Source organism: Caenorhabditis remanei, chromosome II (assembly GCF_010183535.1).
Source record: "Caenorhabditis remanei strain PX506 chromosome II, whole genome shotgun sequence".
NCBI classification, from domain to species: domain Eukaryota; kingdom Metazoa; phylum Nematoda; class Chromadorea; order Rhabditida; family Rhabditidae; genus Caenorhabditis; species Caenorhabditis remanei.
In genome coordinates, this window is record NC_071329.1 from 8762489 (window position 1) to 8783794 (window position 21306).

Here is a 21306-nt window from a genome sequence, read left to right on the forward strand (position 1 = left end):
TGCTTTCTTCAGGAAAATACTGTTTTCAATTAATAAATAAACATTTTGACTGTCTAATTATAGGATGGCTGCCTCTCTCCGTCATATGGCTCACTTCCAAAAAGCTCTTCTCGTTGCCAGAAGCGCTCCAAGACTTTCGACAATCGTTCGTGCCACCTCAACCTTGAATGATGGAGCCAGCAAAGTTCCAGACCACTCGATGCACTTCAAGGTAAGAATTTAGAAAATGAAAAAAAAAGAAGATAATTGTGAATAATTCTCAGCTCGAGCGTCTCTGGGCCGTCGGAATGCTTCCAATCCTCCCAGCTTCCTACTTCATCCACGGACCAGTCATGGATGCCGTTCTAACTGTCGCTCTCACCCTTCACATTCATTGGTATGTATTTCACTAAAATTGAATATAGTGGTTGTACTTTTGGGTTGAGACCCTAAAAATTATCAAAAGTTTCAATATTTCTACTTCGTTAAAAAAAATTATAACTGGAGCGTTTAACAGAAATTCAATGATTTTTCGAGAAAAAGCAGAATCATGTCTATCGTTCGTGAGTATAATGTTTACTACATGAACACATCTGAAAATCATTTCAGTCATCAAACATTCAATTTTAACTGGAGCAAAAAAAATTCTTTGTGAATAATTTTCCAAACAAATTTAATTTCAGGGGAATTCATGGAGTCGTCTACGATTACGCTCGTCCATACGTAATCGGAGAGACCGCTGCTAAGGCTGCTCATGTTGGAGTATACATCATCACCGGACTTTTGCTCGCCGGCCTTCTCCACTTCAACACCAATGACGTCGGAATCACCAAGGCTTTCGAACTTGTTTTCTCCCTTTAAGATGTACGAGAAGAAACACCGATCAATCCACCATCCCTGTTCTGTATTCCGCCTGTTCTTCCTTTTTCTTTTTAAAACTGCGAATTCCCTCTCATCAGATTTAGTCCCGAGTTCTTAGTTCGAATTTTAATGTATATTCAAAATGAACTGTTCTAACATCTGTCACAGAAACAATGAACGTTATGGATTGAGATATTCCAAAAAATATTATTGAAGGGATTATAATTCAGAAGATAAATTTTTGAAAAGTGTGTTTGGTTCAGATGGTGCACTCAGAAGAATATAAAGCGAAGAGGCTCGCACGAAAACAAAGATTTCAGCAACAATCCAAGAAGAACAACGTTTTCAAGGTGACAAACGGTATAAATTGATAAATTGAAAAATGTTATTTTTAGGCTCGTCGGCGCAACAACTTCTCAAAAAGACCACATTTTCGTAATGGCCCTCAAAAAGAAAATACTCATGACCATCCAAAACAGGACAGTACTGCATTGAGACAACGTGGATTCTTCCAAGTTCTCCCAACTGACGAAATTCCACAAGTTCCTCAATGCTCACATGGTCCATGTCTTTTGTTTGAAAAGAAGAATGGATCAGAAGTCGAAGAAACGTTCTTTGCGTGTGCAATTTACAGAAATCAGACTGAATTCTGTGATTTTAAATTACAATTTAATAGAGAAACGGGAGAAATCGAGGTGAAAGAAGGCGAGGATGCCGAGAAAAAGAAGAAGAAAAAGAAGATTTTTGGATATAACCGCATTCCGAAAGCGTGAGTAGAGCATTTAAGTTGCTTACTGTTCATGTTTTCCTTACAGTTTGACCGAAATGAAGCCAAGTGACACAATCTTGTACTGTAAAGAATGCATCAGTGTGTTCGCAAACAAGCATGAATGTGTCTGTGAGCCAATTGAGGCTGAAGCTCTAGCCAGACCAACTAATCTCCTCCCACCAGTTAGCGAACAACATGGAGAGTCGGTAAGGACTGTTTCCAACCTTCGAGATTCTGAAATTACTATTTTTTGTAGCAATTCTTCTTCTCTGATGAGACACTCGGTGTCATTGTGAAAGCTGTTGAAAAGTCGAAAGTTGATGGGATTCTGTGTATCGGAGCTCCTAGAGTGAGTTGTTGTTGTTTAATTTTCGACTTAAAAAATAATTCTGCTGAAGTAGAAAATTTCCAGATCTTCGAAACTATCCGAGCCCTCCACCCTGAAAAGAATGTGTTTTTACTCGATTACGACAAGAGATTTGTAAGTCACTTTAACCGGATTCGTCCTACTATAATATTATTTTCCAGGCTAAATTCTTCCCATCAAAGCAATATGCTCAGTACAGTATGCTCGTCGATCATTTCTTTGACAAGAATGCCGAACCAAAACTAATGGAATTCTTCCAAAACAGCAAGAGCATCCTTTTGATCACCGATCCACCATTCGGAGTTTTCATGGAACCACTTCTGAAAACCATCGAAAAAATGAAGAAGAGATTTGAGTCAGCAGGAAAAGATATCACTTCATTCTACTCTATGATCGTTCTGCCAATTTACATCCGCAAGTATGTACTCCATGACAACTTCTGGATGTCGGACTACAGAGTGACATATGTTGGACATAAACTCTATCAATATCCGGAGAAAACTATCGTACGATTGTTTACCAACCTGCCAAAGGAATGCATTGATCTAAAGAAAGTCAATGGATACAAATTCTGTGAAAGTTGTGATCGTTATGTCACCGAAAAAAATATTCATTGTGAACGTTGTGACTCGTGCACTTCTGTTGAACAAGGAAAATGGAATCATTGCGATCAGTGTGACAAATGCGTTAAACCAAGATATGTTCATTGTGCTGAATGTGAGAGATGTCATCTGTACGGAAGATGCATCCAGAAATAATTGTTAATTCTACTGCTATCTTTGCTGTTTTGTTATTTATCACTTTTGTTGTTCGTTTGTTGTTTTCCCTTCCCATTTCCATTGTTTTTGATGCTACTATAAAATCCGTAAATGATGAGACGAAGTTTGTCTACCAGTTATCCTGAATGCTTGTGTCAGACACTTATACGCGCGTTCAGAGTGTTTTCATTGCCCGTTGTTTGCATATCCTCTTTCCTTCACACCTTCTCACTCCTGCTTCTTCTTCTCCTGCTTCTTCCCGATGACGTGGCAGAAGACGGAGGATCTGGAGATTCAGTCGCTCCGAAATGTGACTTTAATTTCTATTGGAATCACTGTTACAGTACTTTTACTCGGTCTAGTTGGAAGCATTATTATTTTCTCGAAAACTTACGCTTTTCAGGTAGATCAGCTGATCTTTGTATATTTCAGTTGAGTTGTTTTTAAATTTCAGACCGAACTAGAATACGAGCTCAAATACTGCGTCTCAAAATCTCATGACCTGTGGGATAAACTGACTCAGGTTTAATGTTTTCCGATAAGCTCCAGAAATACATTTTTGTTTCAGTTAGAAATCACAAAAGGTGTCAAAACCAGAAGAAAGAGACAATTTTTTTTGGATTACTGTAACGATGTATCAAATTGTGGAGGACCATCGAACTGTGGACAAGATTCTGGATGTACAGTACACGCAGTGCATTCGAATAGTTGTGGAGATAATAATGGATGCTCTCAACCCGTTCAGCCGGTTCAACCTGTTATAGTTCAACAAATTAGGCAAGAGGTCAGTTATTCTGTTATCGAGTAACTCAATTAAATTGAAATTGACCAAACAACATAACTCACTGTCAAAACGATTTGGGTGTAGGAATTTCGGGTTTGATAAAATGAGAAACTGAACAAAATCTGGGTTTTTCACAAACTGGTATGGGTTTTGGGAGAGATTTTTGCATATTTGTACCTCTCTTGACAGGTTCTGAATCTATTCAGAATGTTTGATATTTCTGCCTCTCTAATCTCTTACAAACCCCCTACAAAAATAGTCTATCCAAAATAGTCTATTCAGTAAATTTGATTCTTGACACTTGACATCTGAATCGTCAGATACATATCCCGTACCATATTTCACTTTTCCCCTCTACAGAATAATTCAAACCATTTCAAAGAGATGTGAAGAGAAGTGTTCCCTCTAATTCGTTTCGAAAACTTTCGAAAATTTTTTTTTCGCATTTCATTAGTTGATGAAATCTCTTGCAATATTTCAACATCTTAAGACGTCATTCATATCAATTTCAGAATATCTGTATCTTCGGACCACCCGGTCCTCCTGGATTCCCTGGTCCTGATGGTTTGGATGGAGAAGATGGTTCTGAAGGATATCCAGGAACTCCCGGTTCAAACGTCCCTGAACCAGTTCTTCCTGAAATTGATGACTTTTGCTTCGACTGCCCACCTGCAAAGAGGGGGCCACCTGGGCAACAGGGACCAAAGGTACAATTCTCCTATTTTAGTTGGGATTAAAAAGGGTTAATGCATCCTAATACGTTTCCCAGAATGGCAGAGAGTCAACAAATCCAAATGAATCTCGAGCACCTGTCACATTTATAAATAACTTGACATCAATCTTATTTCAGGGTCTTCGTGGACCGCCGGGGCCGATTGGAACCTCAGATTACTATGTGACTGCAGGTCCACCAGGTCCTCCGGGTCCTCCTGGACCACCTGGAGATCCGGGAACTCCTGGGTCAAGAGGACCTCCTGGTGATCCTGGAGTATCAATTAAAGGACATCAGACTGTAGAAGGACCGAGAGGAGCACCGGGCCCCCCTGGTGCAATAGGGATTCCTGGACCACAAGGAGCTGAAGGAATTGCACGTCACGGATCAGTGGGTCCACCAGGAAATCGAGGAGCAAACGGTGCGAAGGGGAAAACTGGTTCAAGAGGTTCCCCTGGGTCAATGGGACCACCTGGACCATCTGGTGGATGCTCTGCTTGCCCCATTCCACGTGTTTCACCTGGTTATTAATTAGCTCTCCTCTTTTATTAAAATATAAATATACGTTCTATTCTCACCCAATTATCTGAATGAATGATTCTTTTTGGTGTGTTGATTGTGGGTTAGAGTTCGATTATCAACAAAAAAGACAGTGATGTAATCAAAAAAGCGAGGCCGAGACACACATTTATAGAGGTGGAAAGATGACCATCAAGAGATTACTGTAGATGTTATCTGAAATTGTAGTGCGAATCAATTTTCTATTTGATAGGCCTGTCAGAAATGAATGGAGACGATCAAAGAGCAGATGTGATGTCATCGAACTGTACCTTTGCCATTTCCAGTGTGTATTGTTTATTAGTTTTTTTTAAATGAGAGTGGTGATAAATATTTCAGTATAGACTGTTCCGAGATTCTCTTTTGATTTCAATGAAAAGCTTTTTAAAGTATTTTAAAACTCTTTCTTCGTTTGTTAATGAAAATTACCGTAACCTTTTGAAGGCACACACCTAACTCATAGTTGTGGGTCTCGAAGCGATAGTAATTATGCTTGTTGTTGTTTTTTTCTCGAAAAGTGAGGAAGTGCGACGTCGTTTTCTTTTCTTTGACAAGGATAAGTTTTTGTTTCTTTTTGGTTTTTTAAATTCTTTCTATTTTCACAGCAATATATCTGTTTAATTAAGGGATTACTTTATTCTCAACCATAATTCACAGAATTTCCTCAATTCTTTTCGCTGACCCCGACTAATTTGAGTGTCGTCCTCCAAAAAAAAAACGGAATGCATTTGTAACGCACTCGGTTCATTTCCTCGTTAAAAAATGTTTCTAGATCTTTCTTTCTCTCCTAATTCGTCTTAATGTCTCACCTAATTTGCCTCTCCTCTGCCTTTCTCTCTGCGTTTTCAGCCCAAGATTCTCGGATAAATGATGCATTATTTAGCCTGGTGCACTGCAGAGAGCACGCACTCTATCGATCGACCAATGTGAGTGTGTACATGTGTGTGCGTGTGGGGGTATTCAATGTTAGTGAGCGTGTGTGCGAGGAGATTGAGACAGAGTGCCTCACTCTTCTTCTTTTTCTCTTCGGGTGTATGGGGGCCAACCCGGGGCGGAATTGAGAGATCGGAGACCGAGAAAGTCGAAGGAACGGCGAAATAGCAGAGTGTTGGAAGGGCGGACGGACGGGTCGAGCAGTGGCCTCCCAGTCGAAACTACGCATACAACACGTACCCCTCGGTGTCCATTTACTCCCCCCGCTTTCGATTGTATTTGAACCATTCGCTTTCTCATCCCAAATCGGCCGTGTTGTGACAGTGCTCCGAAGAAGAACTCATCGTTTTCTCTTATCAACTGTTTATTGTTTGCACTCTCTCTCTCCAGCTCTTCATTTCTTTGTCTCTACCATCAGCTCCACTTCTGTCTCTTTCTCATTATTATTCTGATCTGATGACTGCACACTGTCAGTCCATTATCAGTGTTATGTTTCGCATTGTCATGGCCTGAATCGAATTATTTTATTCATTTCTGTACCGCGAGTGTTCTATGAACTCGTTTTCTGAATTTCATCCCAACCTTCTACCTATATTCGCTTTACCGTGTAACATCCAACCTAAACAACAAGCTACCAGAAGGACAAACAACGCCCGGGCGCTGGCCTGCAGAATGTTGCAAGGTCAAAAGGCATTGTAGCAAGAATCGGGTCAAAATTTTTCGCATCGTTTCGCCGCCCTCATGAACATTCCGAAATCCGCAATTTTCTTCGCCCGAAAAACAATTGTTTTGTTGTTTACGCTGCTCTCAGTTTATGGTTTCGTTTTTCCCACCCATTATGGTCGCTCTCATAATTTTACAATTGTTAGATTCAGTTTCTCCCGAAAAGCAGAAGGTATTTTCCTTTTGTTTCAGAGTAGTTTATCGAAGTTTAACGATTTTCACTGGAAAAGGCGGGCCTGACAGTTTTACGCGATGAACAGAATCAATAATGCAACTGCTCTAGAGCTCATTGAGAGCATGCTCTCAATGTTTTGGTGCTCTATGTTCGGCTACATGTATCAATTTCTCTCAATCGGATATTTCGACTGAACGAATTTTTGGGTGATGATCTTTTTCAGTTATTTTCAAATTAAAATACTTTCTCATCTATCTTTGTTCCCGAATCACGGGGTTTCTCCCTCGAAAACTCTTCCAAAACCTCCTCACTCTCGTCACGCGAAGTTCTTTGAAAACGATAGAAACCTCATGCCCAATTTCATTTCTCTGCGCACCTCTTCATCTCAAACTTATTGATTACTGGGTTTTTTCTATTTTGTCAGCTGCGAGCGCGTCTGGCAAGCGGCTCAGCGTGTACTTCATCAACCAATAACTTTCTGTTACACTGACCGCTGAGCCGTCTGCTCAACTAGCTTCTCTAACAATCGTTTAATGTTGATGTCCGCATCGAAAGGTCAGCTTACACTCTTCACTCACTGCTCATTTCGCCCACAACTTTCTACTCTCTCATTATCGCTAATAACTTTAAATCAAGATATCAACATTTTTTCAGCGAGGGTTTCAACAATCGTTGTGTCGCGCCACACGAAGTAACAGCCGGTAACACCAGAGGAAGAACATAAGCGCGGAACAATGGCTGAGAAAAACGTAAGTTGTTGAGGCGGTATCCCATGAGGTGCAATGGTCTTTGATTCAACGGCGACTATGTGAGGGAGCACGCGGAATGGGTCATCGGTCAAAGCGACCACCCAAAATGCAAACAAATAGGGGCCTCGGGCACTAAACAATTGTATCAAAATAAGTGTTTCGGAGAAGATGAAAAAGGGCTATGTGTAAACGAGACATTCCGTAAGCGAGACTTTTCGTTCCAGCCAATAGCTTCTCAGACGCTTGTTTTGATTTATTATATTTCAATCAAAAATTAAGATTAATGTTTGTGCAGTTTAATTTCAAATAAAATCTAAAATATTTACAGGACGTAGCAGAGCAACCAATTGAGAAGCCAGTGAAGGCAACAAAGGTGAAGGGAACCGTCAAATGGTTCAACGTGAAGAATGGATATGGATTCATCAACCGTACCGACACAAACGAAGACATCTTCGTTCACCAGACCGCCATCATCAACAACAATCCGAACAAGTACTTGAGAAGTCTTGGAGACAATGAGGAAGTTCTCTTCGACATTGTCGAAGGATCCAAGGGACTCGAAGCATCTAACGTTACTGGACCAGATGGAGGACCAGTTCAAGGATCCAAGTATGCTGCCGATCGCGATTCTGAGAATCCAGGACGTGGGCGTGGTGGACGCGGACGTGGAAGACGTGGACGCGGTGGAGTCAGACACGACTCTGGATCCAGAGATGCCGAAGAGGGAGCTCCACGTGGAGGTGGTCGTGGTGGAAGCCGTCGTGGAGGTGGACGTGGCGGAGCCAGACACAACAGCGGAGGCGAAGAAACTTCTCGCGACACTGAGGTATACGAATAGCTTTAATGAAACAGTTTGTAACATTGTAAATTTTTGCAGGGAGGCGAGCGCGGAGGACGTGGTGGTCGTCGCGGAGGACGTGGACGCGGAGGACGCGGACGTGGAGGCCGTGGAGGACAACAAACCGAGGCTTAGATGATAAACTCTACCAGTAACTCATAGAGCAACTAGGTTTTTACTTTTTCTCGCCACTTCGATTTCGCTACACACTCCTTGTTCCCCAACATTTTCTAACTCATGAATTAATATAACACAGTTAATTACCCCTAAAAAGCACGTCACAACCTGAACCATTCTCGTAATTAAACCATCCTCCTTCCTCTTTTTTCTCTCGGATTCTCACTCTGATTGTGAGACTCGGACTAACTACTCGTTTCTCACCGAAAATCTCTGTAATTCGACCAACTGATGACTTTTCACCCACCCCTCACACTTCTTGTTTTCTTTCCATTTCTCCCGACAATTCCCTTTTCCAACTGACATTGTTCAGGGAATGGTCAGGCATAATAACTATATCTGTACCCTTTTTGAGAATCTTTAATGTTCAAGTACCTCCTCAACATCCCCCCAACAAACAGAAACCATCTTGAAATAGTTGATATTCATTAATTTTATTTTCAAAAACGCTTCTTGTTGTTGTTTTTCTGCGGCTTGAATATCTAAAAGTTTATTCAATCTGTCAGAACTTACGTTTTTGAAAAAAAAAATAAATTTTTAAAAAGTTGAATAAATCTATTTTATTATCAACGCCTCCGATTAAAACTAGAAAAATAATAAATTAAGCGAGATAGACAATGAAGACAATCATGGTTACTTGAAGCCCTTCAATTTGATGTCAAATTCTTTGCGAATTGCGTCTGGAAGTTTGGAGTAAATCTCTTCGATCTTCTTCAACTTCTCCGGTTCAGTTTGCGATGGATCATGCATAATCCGAACGACACGCTGGAATTCGTCCACAGCTTCTTTGCTCATTGAGCTCACAGCACGATCAACGTTACGACGTTTCTCTTCAAGCTCCTTATCGACGACGTCACGTCGGTAGTTTGTGTACATTGACTGAAAAGATTGAGGGAATTGGCTTGAATCGAAAAATAGGATACAAACCTGTCTATCGTCGGACATTGTTCTCATAAACTCCTCAATACGTCGATTCTTCTCGGCGGCACTCCAACTTGGATGCTGCACGATTTCGTAGAACTGCAAAATGCAAAAAGCTATGGAAACGCGTGAAAAACGGGGAAAAAGGAACTGACTTTGTCCTGTTCAGCGACGGAAGCACTTTCGAGAAATGGAGGGATTATTCGAGTTGGAGAATTGGAAATTGACGGCTGAAAATCGGAGAAACACTTGAATGAAAAAGGTGGGAATAAGGAAGTGAAATGGGAAATTATATGAGGAACCTGAGAAGACAATGACGATGAAGATTTTGGAAGAGGAACTCTCTGATCGACCTGATATTCAGATGCACCAATTGGTGATGTGATTCGAGATGTTGGGAATTGCGATGCTTCTGGAAAAAAAGAATGAGAAGAATATGAGGTGAAGGGAAAAGAAGAAACACAAAGTATATGTTTCTGTGGAGACAAACTTGATTTATTGACATGCAAAAACAAAAGTGAGACAGCTCGAAACCACTCGAAAGACTACGGTAGAAATGTTATAAATCTTAACTTTACGAAATGATTTATGTTGTCTACGAAATGTTCTTTTCGTCCAACTTGACGACGGCTCACATGTAAAATGTTCAAGAGTCTAAAGTTGGGGAAACGTTGGAGAGAAGACAAATTATTCCAGAGAAAGGCTGGAAAAGAAAGGGAATCAAGAGAGAAAAGAATCTCAATTTATTCCCGAATATCCGGAGAAGAAATAAATGGAACCAGTTGAAAGGAATTGAGTGCGTAGGATGTGGTTTTACAGCTGTTTTATAGCAGTTTATAGTTCTTTCGAGCCAATTTTATTACCGATTTATATTTTATATAGAAAGAGCAAAGAGGTTGAGATTGAGATATTTTCATGATAATGGCTGGGTTTGGAATTTCGAAAAGTAGAGCAAATGAAAGAGGTGGAACTCAGTCAAAAACTCGGGAAGATTTTTTTTCAGAAATCTGGGTTGGAAAGTAGAGGAAATTGGATCCAAAAAAGGTTAATGGAAATTTAAGTTTCTGTAAAATGAGGAATTCTTAGCTTTAACTCAGAAGTTGTTCATTCGGAAAAGGGAATTTATTTTTGATTGAAAACTAACATTTTAGTGTACCTCACCCTAACAAAACTGTGAATTTCTTTTTTAAAAAGAGTTTTGAGTTAGAATGGGGAAAAAACTTTGAACTTGAATCTTTTTTCGTAGAGAATCAAGACCAATATACAATTTGTCTCTAGTTCTCCAGTTTTCTGATAACAAAGAATAGAGGAAGCTTAGCTAATAAAAGTTTATGAATTTTGAACTTTAGATTACGTTCTCTCGAATCAACTGAATCTAGACTATATTCGAAAGAAGGAACACTAGAAACGTCATTTCGAGACTGAACGCTACCTTGCATCGGGGGTTGCACCTGAATTCTGGTCATAGGATTGAATGAAAATCTTTGTTGAATTGGGTTTTGTATTGGAATTTGATTGAATTGATTCATTTGATTCATTCCATTCATTTGACTCATTGGGAGTCTTTGCTGAATTTGATTCATCTGATTCATCTGATTCATCTTATTCATCTGACCCATCGACGACCCTTGTTGCATTTGTTGATTCGGAATGTAAGGATATCTTGACTCGTACATATCTGAAATTACAGTTCAGATTCTGCTATCCGTTCTGCTGAAAACTCACTATTATACTGAGGATATGGTTGATTTGGACCCAATGGAAAAGTATAGGATTGACAGAAAACAGTGGGAATTGTAGAAATCAAAAGAGGGATTACGGTCATCATCGTCATTATTCAGTAGTATTATGATGATGAAGTGGTAAAGCGGGAAGCGGATTTGAATACCTTTATACAGAATTGGTAAGCAAATAACAAGTGCTTTTGAATAATAGACACTTCCACTGTTTCAAGTTCTTTTTCTTGGACAATGTGTCTATTTGCCAAATAAAGATGCATATCTGTTTCGCACTCGCAATCAGGTTTCGTTCCTAAAAAGTGTCTGCCAATGTTCCAAGAAAAAGAAGAAAAACGAGAGTGGGAGATAAATGAAAATACAGGAGAAAGCGAAGGACGTTTACTTTCATTTTCTAGTATGTCCATCCGGTAAGTTGTTTCCAATTAGTTATAGTGGGCATCACACTTTCGTAAATCCAGGAAAGAGGAGGAACACCTGCTGACCATGTGTCTGGAGAATGATGAGTTTCTGGAATTTTTTGAAGAAGCAACTATTTGTCTAACAAGCTTTCCAACAGCTGTAGATTCAGAATTCAAAAGGCGACCGATCTCTCCGCCGTCGACTATACTTCCCACCCACAGAACCACTGATCTGACCGAAGGAAAAATGAGAAATAAGTTTCTGGGGAAACGGTCGATTTTGTAGACCCGATTCATTTCCTTACTTTTATTATTATTTTTTTTGAAATGGATTTAAAACAAAAGATTCATTTTGAGACTAATCTCAATCCATAATGTTAGATATGAACAAAGTTATGAAGTAAAATTCACGAATCTCATGGAAATACCAAGTTCGAGTTACGATCTTCCAGAAATATCACAATTCTAGACTGAAGTGTTTCCCACTATGATTTATGATATTATTTCGTTGGTTTTTTTTTGTTTTTTGACATGATCCTGAATCGGAAGACATTAGAAGAGGATCAGCTTTTAACATGAACCATTCATAGTGTTTTCAAAATTTACAGTTTCCAGGAATTTGTGTTAAATGAACGTTCTGATAAATTGCGTGTTTCCAAATTCCAAAAAACAACTTTCTTCGTTATTGGCTGAAAAATTAATTATTCTGAAACCAGAGAACCCCTGATTTTCTTACATTGCCTTCAGTTTTTCTCTCATTCCGGAACTTGGTTTCCCCTAAATTTGAGGAAATGAGCTCATAGACTTTCTTGATAATTTCTTATCATATATTTGTGATTTTTGAGAATCTCTTTTACTCTTAACACGTTCTTGTTATTCAGTTTTGCCAGTTTTCAAGACCTTTTCCACTGAAAAATTATCACATATTAGTATGGAGCTATTGAGTTTATCATGAGTACTTTCACACCCAAAAGTGTAAAAACCGGAACGAAAACTCAAGGACATTGGAAATTAATTGAACTAGACATTCCCATATTTTCTCATGTTGTCCGAATGAATTCCCACGGAAGAAGTAGGCGATTCGGAAATGAATCACACATAGATTTCTCATTTACTAGTCTTCGGAATATGCTTGATTGTATTGTTTTTTGTTCAGGCTTTAAATATGTCATAGCCAGAAAAAAAAGAATATGTGTTATGACTTATGATCTACTGAGATAATGAAAAAACTATTGAAGACGTCAAGGAAATAATAATGGAAGGTGCAAAGTTAGTCATCAATTCGTAATGAAACTGACAGACAATAGGCCATTCAAATATTTTAGACAACGTTTTTTTCAATACAGAAATATCTTTGTTAACTGAAATTAGAATAACACAACGTCAGTTTCTCCGGTTGGCCTCCTGAAGATGAGGGCTGTAAATACAACTTTTCTAGGAGTTCAAAATTGAATAATTTACACATTCATACACACTCTGTGCTTTTTGTGTCCTGTTTTATCCTGAAATTCTTGGAATTCGTATCGAAACTAAAAATAAGCTCCAAAGTACTCCATCGATGTGTTTTGACCTGGCTATTTTCGTTTCGATCTCTCGGAAGAGGTAGTCTCAACAAAACTACAGTAACCCCCGGTTTTGTGTCTCATTACAAATTCCTTCTATTTTATTTCCGAAACACGAATTCAACACAAGCGTATACCTCCGTGTTTAACATCACGCTTTGCATTTTCCGTGTGCTCTGAGGGATCCGCTCCACGAATTGCCATCATAAATTTCACGACGACAACGGGGTGTCCTCCACCAACAAAACATTACTCTCTTGTTCCCCTTGCGTGCTTCACAACCCCTCGATCATCTTTTTCTTCAGTTTTAACACGTCGTCTAAAAATATATAATACATCATGATGATATTTTGACACCTCATAATCAGGATTGACATGATACAAACAGAAGGGAGCATAGCCTAAAGGCAAATGAGTGGAAGCTGCTAAAAACAGAAAAGACGCGAAGAGATGTACTTGATGTCATTACAGTAATCCTTTTACTTTCATCGTCATCTTTTTCTCGTGTTTCGAAATCCTTTTTCTGTTGGAAAAAGCTGTGAGGCGGAGGTCTAAAATATGTAAATTGTAGTGCAATTACTGAGGAATAATTGATTGAAAAATTGGAAAGTAGAAGGGAAATGTGTACGATTGTTTTCTGGAAAAAAGCCAAAGAGTTTGTTTTTTGTAGGTCAAAAGGTGTCACACAGGATTACAAATAATAGAAAAAGAGATTTGAAAATAAAGAGATTAGACAAGTTTTCAGTTTTTCATCTGTGGATTGGATTACCGTTTTCAATAGATTTCTGGTGTTTACGGTGCAAAATTTCCCAGGGAAAAAGTTTTCAAAAGATCAGAATTCTCGAGGAATCAGATTGAAATGTTCAATTTTTCAATGACTCAACTATGAGATTTCACCCTCGTGAATTTATGAATAAGAAATGGGGTTTCGGAGTTGAAAAAGTTCCAAAACTTTGTTTTTTCTTCAAACTCATGGCTAGATTTTCTAGGAATGAGGTTCAAAAAGTTCTGATTATTTATGGATCGGAACTAAAAAAGACAAGATGATATCGATAATGACCGACCGGATGATATTTTTATAAAGAATTCTGATCCAAACATTGGAGATCATGCCGATGAGAACTGAACCAATGAACTGGTTGAAAGGATGATACAATATGACATTTATTCCAATAGAAAAGGTTCATATCCACCCACACCTAAACATGAAATTGATAGTAAAAAATGTTATCACTTTGTTCTGAAATTTGAATTCTTGTTTGACTTTTGATGTTTAATTTCGAAATGAGCACGTAGCTCATTCAAAAATAAGAACGAGTTGGTTGATTTGTGTTGCATTGTTCCACCAGTAATAACTCAACAAAAGAGTTGTGCCCGAAAAAAGTAATAATATCCAGCTAGTCCAAGTTCTTTGAATTTTAAATTGTATCCTACAGAGCTGAATGGTAAAAGTGAATTTCCAAGATTCTTCGCTATACTTTAGCAGAATCTGCTAAATTTTAGTCTGGAAAAGTGTCATTTCATGTCTGTTGGATGTTCGTATCCTGTCAATATTTTGAATTCATCTCAATTTCATATGATTTGTCCGAGGAAGTTGTATCGAGAGAGACAATTAAAAATCGTGGATCTTTGAAAAGAACTTACAAGGAACAAAGTTTGGTTTCCCGTATACTCTCCTTCCTCTGACATTTTCTCACCGAACTCTTTCTTTTCCTTCTTCTCCTTATTATTCTCACACGTTCTCATAGTTTAAAAGACATCATTCCGATCAGACATCTCAACGAACGAGCGCTTTGTTCATTTCTTTATTACATTGTTTTTTATATTTCTAACTTCGCATCGCAATCAATTATGCACACGTCTTCTTTCCGCTTCTCCTTCTTCTAATCAACTCCTGTTGTTTGCCACGTCATCTGAATCTGAATCCCATCTTCCGTCGTCACCTCACGAGGAGCCGCAGCTGCATCGGCACCTTCCGTTTTCGCACGTCATTCTCTTCGCAAAGGTCCTTAAAATCTTTCTGTAGCATCCTTCTAATGATAGCAGTAGGAGGGTTTCCGTTTGCGTGACACCTAGCAAGTCTCCTCGATGCTCCGCCCCTTTTCTAGCGCCTCGGGGCATCATAAAGGGGGCGGAGCATGGAGATGCTCCGAGAGTAACGGAGACTTCTTCATTCATTCCGATTTTTCTATCCATTCAATCCTTGTCTCTCTAGTTTTTTCTTCATTTCAGTGGGTACCCATCTCGTCCTCGCGATGAACGCCAACGTCTACTCGATTGTCTGCTTCCTCTCGTTCCTCGTTCTTTGCATTTCAGCACAATTGGTAAGTGACTCAGAAGAAAAGATATGTATAGTGGGAGAGGGAAAAACACGGAACACATATCTCTTACAAGCGGAATCATTCGATTGACTCAAGTGGATTTACTCGATTTGTGTTCTCATTCTATTTGTTTTTTGATTTTCAGCACGCTGACAATGCTGGTGAAGTGGAAGGAGTCGTCGACAAACGCTCACCATACAGGTTAGTAAACAGGATGTCTGAAGGAGGAGATATTGAGTTACTTCTGATCGTTCAGATTCTGAAAATAAGATGGGATGAGGTTTGAAGATTAGGGGGAACAGGTGGCTGCCGGAATCAGTAACCAGGAAACCGTAATAGGATAAATAGACAACCTACCGTAACCCTACAGTAATATTCTAGTCTCAAAGGAAAACTGCTACAGTAGTCTATCTGATTTGCTAATTTTCGACTCTCCTCACTCAACACGGACGTGTTTTGATCCAACTTGTCCAAGATTCTCTGACGATTTCTGAATTTCTGATTCGAGACGACTTTTCTTTCCAAAAACACGCTCGTAAATTTTCAACAATCATAATATTCTAATCTACTCTCTCCTTCCTTCTCTAAACCAAAACAACTTCAGTTGTCCACTCTCGTTTCCAAAAAGATAAATTCAGCAGTAGTTTTCCAGACTTTAATGGTCCAATTGGGAATCGGATTCCGCATTAAAAAAGGGGATTCTCTCTCAATTGAAAAGTAGGATACTCCCAGATTAAAGTCAGTGCAAATAAACAAATATTCGCGGGAAAGAAGTTAAACGATGAATTAAAAATTCGTAATAAATCTGCATAATTACAGGGCCTTCGCATTCGCAAAACGTAGTGACGAAGATCTCGAATTCCTTGAGAAACGTGCAAGATACGGATTCGCAAAGAGGTAAGAGATCTGAAGAAGGGATAGGTTGACGTCAGGGATTCAGAGGTGACGTGCAGGATGGAACTGATCGGAATTTAGATAATTAGGAACAAAAATTTCAGGAATAGTTTTCATTCGTCACGTTTCTCTTCTTTTGGAAGAAAAGTGGCTACTGTAATTCATTTGAATAGTAATAAGATCTCAATAGTATCAAAATACCTGGTATTCTACCTATTGAGTCTAGACTAGCCCTTCTGAATTCATTAGTTTTGGAGGTCTTCTTTTTGTGAGAACTATTCCAAAAAGATTCAAAATATTCTCATTTTCAGATCTCCATACAGAACATTCGCTTTTGCCAAACGTGCCTCTCCGTACGGATTCGCATTCGCCAAGAGAGGACAATTCTCGTCGTTTGCTTAATAATTTCTTCTTCCTTTTTTAGTTTTTCCCTCCTCCTCCCTCATCTCTTTTGTGTCTCTCTCTCACCATTAATTTCTCTTTTTATTTATGTTTTTATTCCATCTCACCCCGTCTATCCACTATTCTTAAATGAATAGAACGTTGTTGCAATGTGTGTGTTCTTATTTCATTTGCCACCAAACTGATTAGTGCCGACATTGTGAAATGAAAGCGAGAAGAAAAATAAAATTGCGTATTTTGTGAACTATTAAAAACAATCGTGCGATACGTTTTGAACACTTCATAGAAGCCCCCAAGCGAGTTTATGTATCAGGAAATGTTTTTTTAAACAGAAAAGATTTGAAACAAAAGATCAATCAAATAAATAAAAATAAAGAACGATCAAAAGATTAGTGACGACGGCGACGGTCATCTGATCCAACTTTCTCCTCGCGACGACGATCATCATCGTACCTTCTTCTCTCTACCTTGTCACGGCTTCTGCTTCGGTCACGACGATCACGACTTCTACTTCTTTCCTTCTTATCACGACGACTTCCTCTCTCTTCACTGCGGTCTCTACGGCCACGATCTTTACGTTCACGGCGTTCGTCATCAGAATCTCGACGTTGACGACGTTTGTCGGTGGAGTCATCTCGGTCATCACGACGATCACGGCTTTTTCGCTCACGACGGTCATAATCTGAATCATGACGATGACGACGTTTGTCTCCACGATCTTCAGGTTCCTTGCTACGATCTCGATGGCCACGATCACGACGATCTTCTCCAGAGTTCCGACGATCTCTACGTGAATCCTTCTTCTCAACGCTTCGATCCCGGCGTCTTTCCTCAGATTTACTTTTTACTTCTCTCTCGTCCTTACGTCTCTCAGCTTTATCATCTCCTCGTTTCGCATGATGATCGGAGCTTTTCTCCTTCTGATTCTTCTTTGATCCTTCATCACTCTTTTTCTTCTTCTTTTTGGGTGGCTCAACGGAGGAGTCAGATTCAGATGATGAATCAGATGAATCAGAAGAGCTGTCTTCAGAATCAGAGGAGTCCGACGAGTCAGATGAATCTGAAGAATCTGAAGATGAGTCCGAGCTACTCTGTGCTGCCTTCAGCTCGTCCAGCATTCCTTTCTTTTTCTTAAGACCTTTGGCTAGCCATTCGCGAAGTTCAAGTCTGGAAAACAAAACAGTTATTGTGACGACAACAATAAGGTCAATGAACTTACGTCAATCCTCCTAGACCAATCATTGTGAAGAAGTTGATGGAAAATCTGGCACTATTTGGATCAGTGCGTGGGAACAAACCAGTAAAGCAGTGAGCGAGAGTTCTGAAAATAGAAGATACATACTGAAAATGGGTATGAAAAGAAACTTACGGATCAGTCACTCTGGAATGAAGTTTTAACATCCCCATTGCTTCGACAAGTTCCATGAAAATGTATTTGATGTAAATTCTTCCAGCAGATGTCGTGTCCTCTTCAGTCATCTTTACATCCGCCATAATTTTCCAGTCGATAGCATCAGTAGAAAGAAGATGTGCCACGAGACGAGCCAAGTTTCTCAGTTTAGTGATGTCGATTCTGTGAACTGTGGCGTATGTGTCTTGGCACAGTTTTTCGAAACATTGTTGATATTCCAAACGGAGGCGACAGAAACGCTCAACGAGCATTCCATAGAAACGTTCATATGTACGTTGTTGGGCACAGCAATCGACAAGCATAGCACACAGCTCATTCTGAAATCATTCACTCATAAGTCTGGATTTTGTAAATCGGAAATACCTGAAGATTATCAGGAATTTTCATTTTGAGAAGTTTGTGAGCAGCTTCTTGGTAGTCGAGCGATGATTGAAGTGTCAAGTAGACTTCTCTGAAATGAAATTCGTTTAGATTTTTTAGAGAAACTTGTTTTTTACCTTCTGAAAGCAGTAAGATTTTGATCAGTGTTATCAATAATCTCTGTTGTCTTCTTCGGAGCTTCCTCCACGTCACTTTCATCGTCTTCATCTTCCGATTCCTCCTCTTCACCTTCAGATATATCTGCATCTCCGATGATTTCTTTGCGGATCTCTTCATAGACGTTTTCATTCTTTTCGAATTCTGGATCTAGTTTGAACACATCTGAAAGAATTGAATTATTATTTCTGCTTCAGTAGAGGGAGACTCACTGAGTCCGTTCTCTGGATCAACAGCATCTTCCAAGTTAAGTGTATGGATGATCTGATCTTCTTCTTCGATCAAATCCAAGTCTTCGATGACCGCCGGATACGCCTGCAATTATTCTTCATCATTGTTGCCTAATAGCGGATGACGCTGTGCGCATTTTTATAAACACATCCAAGCTTCTTTTGGCAGCAGTACCAGCTGACAACGCCATTCAATTAGCGAATCGGTGAAATGGAGATGGGGGAGGGTAGCAAAAGAAGTGGGAGGAACAAGATTTTCCAACAAGGATTATGCTTATGGATGCGTGCGCGGACTGCCCTCAATTGCCATCTTCACGAGTATACAATACGTCGTAAGGCGATACCAAGACGACCATCGGTCAGTATTGCGTGATGATGAATGTCCACTACGCTCTCGTTCTTCTCGTTCTTTTAGCTGTCAGTGTCCTTTCGGATCAAGCGGTAAGTGCAAATGGTCGAGATTATCTCATTATCTTTTTATAGGATCCTGATGCGCAATATCGAAAAGATTTGAAACAAATCAACTACTACAATTGGCTACTTCATCGTCATCGAACTGAAAAGCAGAAGATCGAGAAAGTCAACAAGTGGGTTCTCGGAAGAAATATTGTACTTTTACAAGCAAATCTTGCTGATAATTCTGTTTCCAGTGATATCAAAAATGCTCGACTCGTGAAGTTACAGGAGATTTTGGACACTCCAGCTCCGCATAATGTGAGTTCACTGAAACTGAACTATGAATTTTATTTTATTAGAAGTTCTTAATTTCTGTTGACCATTAAGTGCAGTACACAAAATTTTTAAGGTCTCACTAATTGCAACGGAAACAGACTTTGCGAAAATTCGTCGATTTGTGCACCCGGTTGGAAACAAACCAGTCACTGAGTCGATTGCAGAACTAACTGCGATTCTTTCTCCTCAAAGAAGACAAGCAAGACAAGGAGATGCGGCCGGAAAACAAGAGAAGCCTGAAGGTCTCGTCGAGTTCCAACTTTCCGAAAGAGAATATCAGAAATTTTCCAAATTTTTGAATAAGAAGACTATGAGAAAGAAGTTAACATAATTAATAACTTTAGGTATTGCTTATTAAATAAATCATTATTTATTTTAATTTTCTCACCGCAAATTTGTCCTTTCTGATCTGCATCGCAGTTTCAATCATGTACTGAATACGACGATCCAACGCGATCTCCGATCTCTCAGTTTCCATTAAAATAGCACGAAGACGGTCGAAGACACTATTGAGAGCTGCGGGAGCAATCTGAAAAATACTCCAGCGTGACAAATAAAATAAGTGAACTATTTACCTCCATCAACTTAGCTCCACATTCTTTCAAGAACGCGATAGCCACTTCGACAGAATCATCAGTTGGCTCCTCGAGCATCAGAATCATAATCTCAAGAGCGAGCACTTCGTGAGCTACTTGCTGATTGATTAAGTGAGCAATGAATTTAATTACATTAACAGTAACACCTCTGTCATTTCTGCGGAAACTTCTCTTGAACTGAACAATGAGACGACGCAGTAACAGCTCTCCGACATGTGGGAATTTCGAATTGATCACAGCGACAAGTGCAGCGTAAACATTAGAAAATCCTGGAGAAAATGCTTGAGCTTGAATAATGTCACGACAAAGAAGTCCTCTAAAAATTAAAAATAATTAAATCAAATCAACCACAACTTCAACTTACTTTGAACGAATAACGTTCTCTTGGAGCAACTCTCTCACAATTTGTACAAGATTTTTGGAATTTACTCTGTTAACCAATCCGTGAATTTTCTTCTTCATTCTTTCCCAATTCATACGTTGATACTGTTCACTCGACTTGTCAGTAATCTGCTGCTGCATTAACCGCAATTTGGCGGGAGGAATGTAAGCACCTCCTGTTCTTGTCCGTAAAAGATCTTTTGGATCATTTTTCTTTTTCTCGTCCGATGGTTTTGGAGCTGGTTCGGGTGATTTATCTCGAGCAGGAGATCTTCGTCGAACTGGAGACTTCTGCCGGATCGGAGATCTCTGTCGAGCCGGAGCTGGAGAGCGAGAAGGAGAACTAGACCGGGATTCTCTTTAAAAAATTTTTCATCATTTATTAAATCAATGAGTCAAATTACCTGTGCCTTTTCGGTTCCGGTGAAGCCTCCCGACTTCTGTCACTCGGAGGTGTAGCTGGTTGTTTGTCATCGTCCTCGTCATCACTTTTCCCAGATCTCTTCGACTGTAAAAAAGATTTTCAGGTTCTGTACTTTTTCGCAGATTAACTCACCTCTGGACTACTTTCACGAGATTCTCTGGGTGAAGCTGAGCGGCTTTTCTCACTGCCTGATTTTGGAGAATCTGGCTAAAAAACAACTTTATAAGAAAGAAAAATGAACAACTCTATACCTGCTCTGTTGCCGCTTCATCTTTTTCTTCGTTTGTAGCCGCTGGGGGAGAGTCGGGCGAAGGAGAACGACTCGACGACATTTCCTTAATGAACTCTTGTTCACGAAGAAGAATATTATCGGAA

The 21306-nt window shown here is 39.5% G+C and overlaps 7 protein-coding genes across 7 annotated transcripts; all 7 read left to right on the forward strand.

The window, feature by feature from the left end:
• Positions 1-64: 64 nt before the first annotated feature.
• On the forward strand, positions 65-840 carry GCK72_005424 (uncharacterized protein; the record flags this gene model as incomplete). Its single annotated transcript, XM_003116985.2, has 3 exons — positions 65-211; positions 264-376; positions 663-840. 3 exons carry the CDS (start codon positions 65-67, stop codon positions 838-840), a joined length of 438 nt encoding a protein of 145 aa, XP_003117033.1.
• A 263-nt stretch (positions 841-1103) lies between these two features.
• Positions 1104-2734, forward strand: GCK72_005425 (uncharacterized protein; the record flags this gene model as incomplete). The annotated part of the gene is made up of 6 exons (XM_003117314.2): positions 1104-1190; positions 1236-1609; positions 1656-1815; positions 1866-1958; positions 2022-2090; positions 2138-2734. The coding sequence occupies 6 exons, from the start codon at positions 1104-1106 to the stop codon at positions 2732-2734; spliced, it is 1380 nt and encodes a 459-aa protein (XP_003117362.2).
• A 262-nt stretch (positions 2735-2996) lies between these two features.
• On the forward strand, positions 2997-4761 carry GCK72_005426 (uncharacterized protein; the record flags this gene model as incomplete). The annotated part of the gene is made up of 5 exons (XM_003117401.2): positions 2997-3137; positions 3189-3257; positions 3303-3518; positions 4031-4225; positions 4369-4761. The coding sequence occupies 5 exons, from the start codon at positions 2997-2999 to the stop codon at positions 4759-4761; spliced, it is 1014 nt and encodes a 337-aa protein (XP_003117449.2).
• A 2592-nt stretch (positions 4762-7353) lies between these two features.
• On the forward strand, positions 7354-8341 carry GCK72_005427 (uncharacterized protein; the record flags this gene model as incomplete). Its single annotated transcript, XM_003117213.2, has 3 exons — positions 7354-7368; positions 7697-8194; positions 8246-8341. 3 exons carry the CDS (start codon positions 7354-7356, stop codon positions 8339-8341), a joined length of 609 nt encoding a protein of 202 aa, XP_003117261.1.
• Positions 8342-15258: 6917 nt separating this feature from the next.
• On the forward strand, positions 15259-16620 carry GCK72_005428 (uncharacterized protein; the record flags this gene model as incomplete). The annotated part of the gene is made up of 4 exons (XM_003116954.1): positions 15259-15327; positions 15470-15525; positions 16144-16221; positions 16530-16620. 4 exons carry the CDS (start codon positions 15259-15261, stop codon positions 16618-16620), a joined length of 294 nt encoding a protein of 97 aa, XP_003117002.1.
• A 129-nt stretch (positions 16621-16749) lies between these two features.
• Positions 16750-17755, forward strand: GCK72_005429 (uncharacterized protein; the record flags this gene model as incomplete). Its single annotated transcript, XM_053725178.1, has 2 exons — positions 16750-16773; positions 16997-17755. The coding sequence occupies 2 exons, from the start codon at positions 16750-16752 to the stop codon at positions 17753-17755; spliced, it is 783 nt and encodes a 260-aa protein (XP_053589372.1).
• Positions 17756-19170: 1415 nt separating this feature from the next.
• On the forward strand, positions 19171-19861 carry GCK72_005430 (uncharacterized protein; the record flags this gene model as incomplete). Its single annotated transcript, XM_053725179.1, has 3 exons — positions 19171-19239; positions 19282-19512; positions 19604-19861. 3 exons carry the CDS (start codon positions 19171-19173, stop codon positions 19859-19861), a joined length of 558 nt encoding a protein of 185 aa, XP_053589373.1.
• Positions 19862-21306: the final 1445 nt, after the last annotated feature.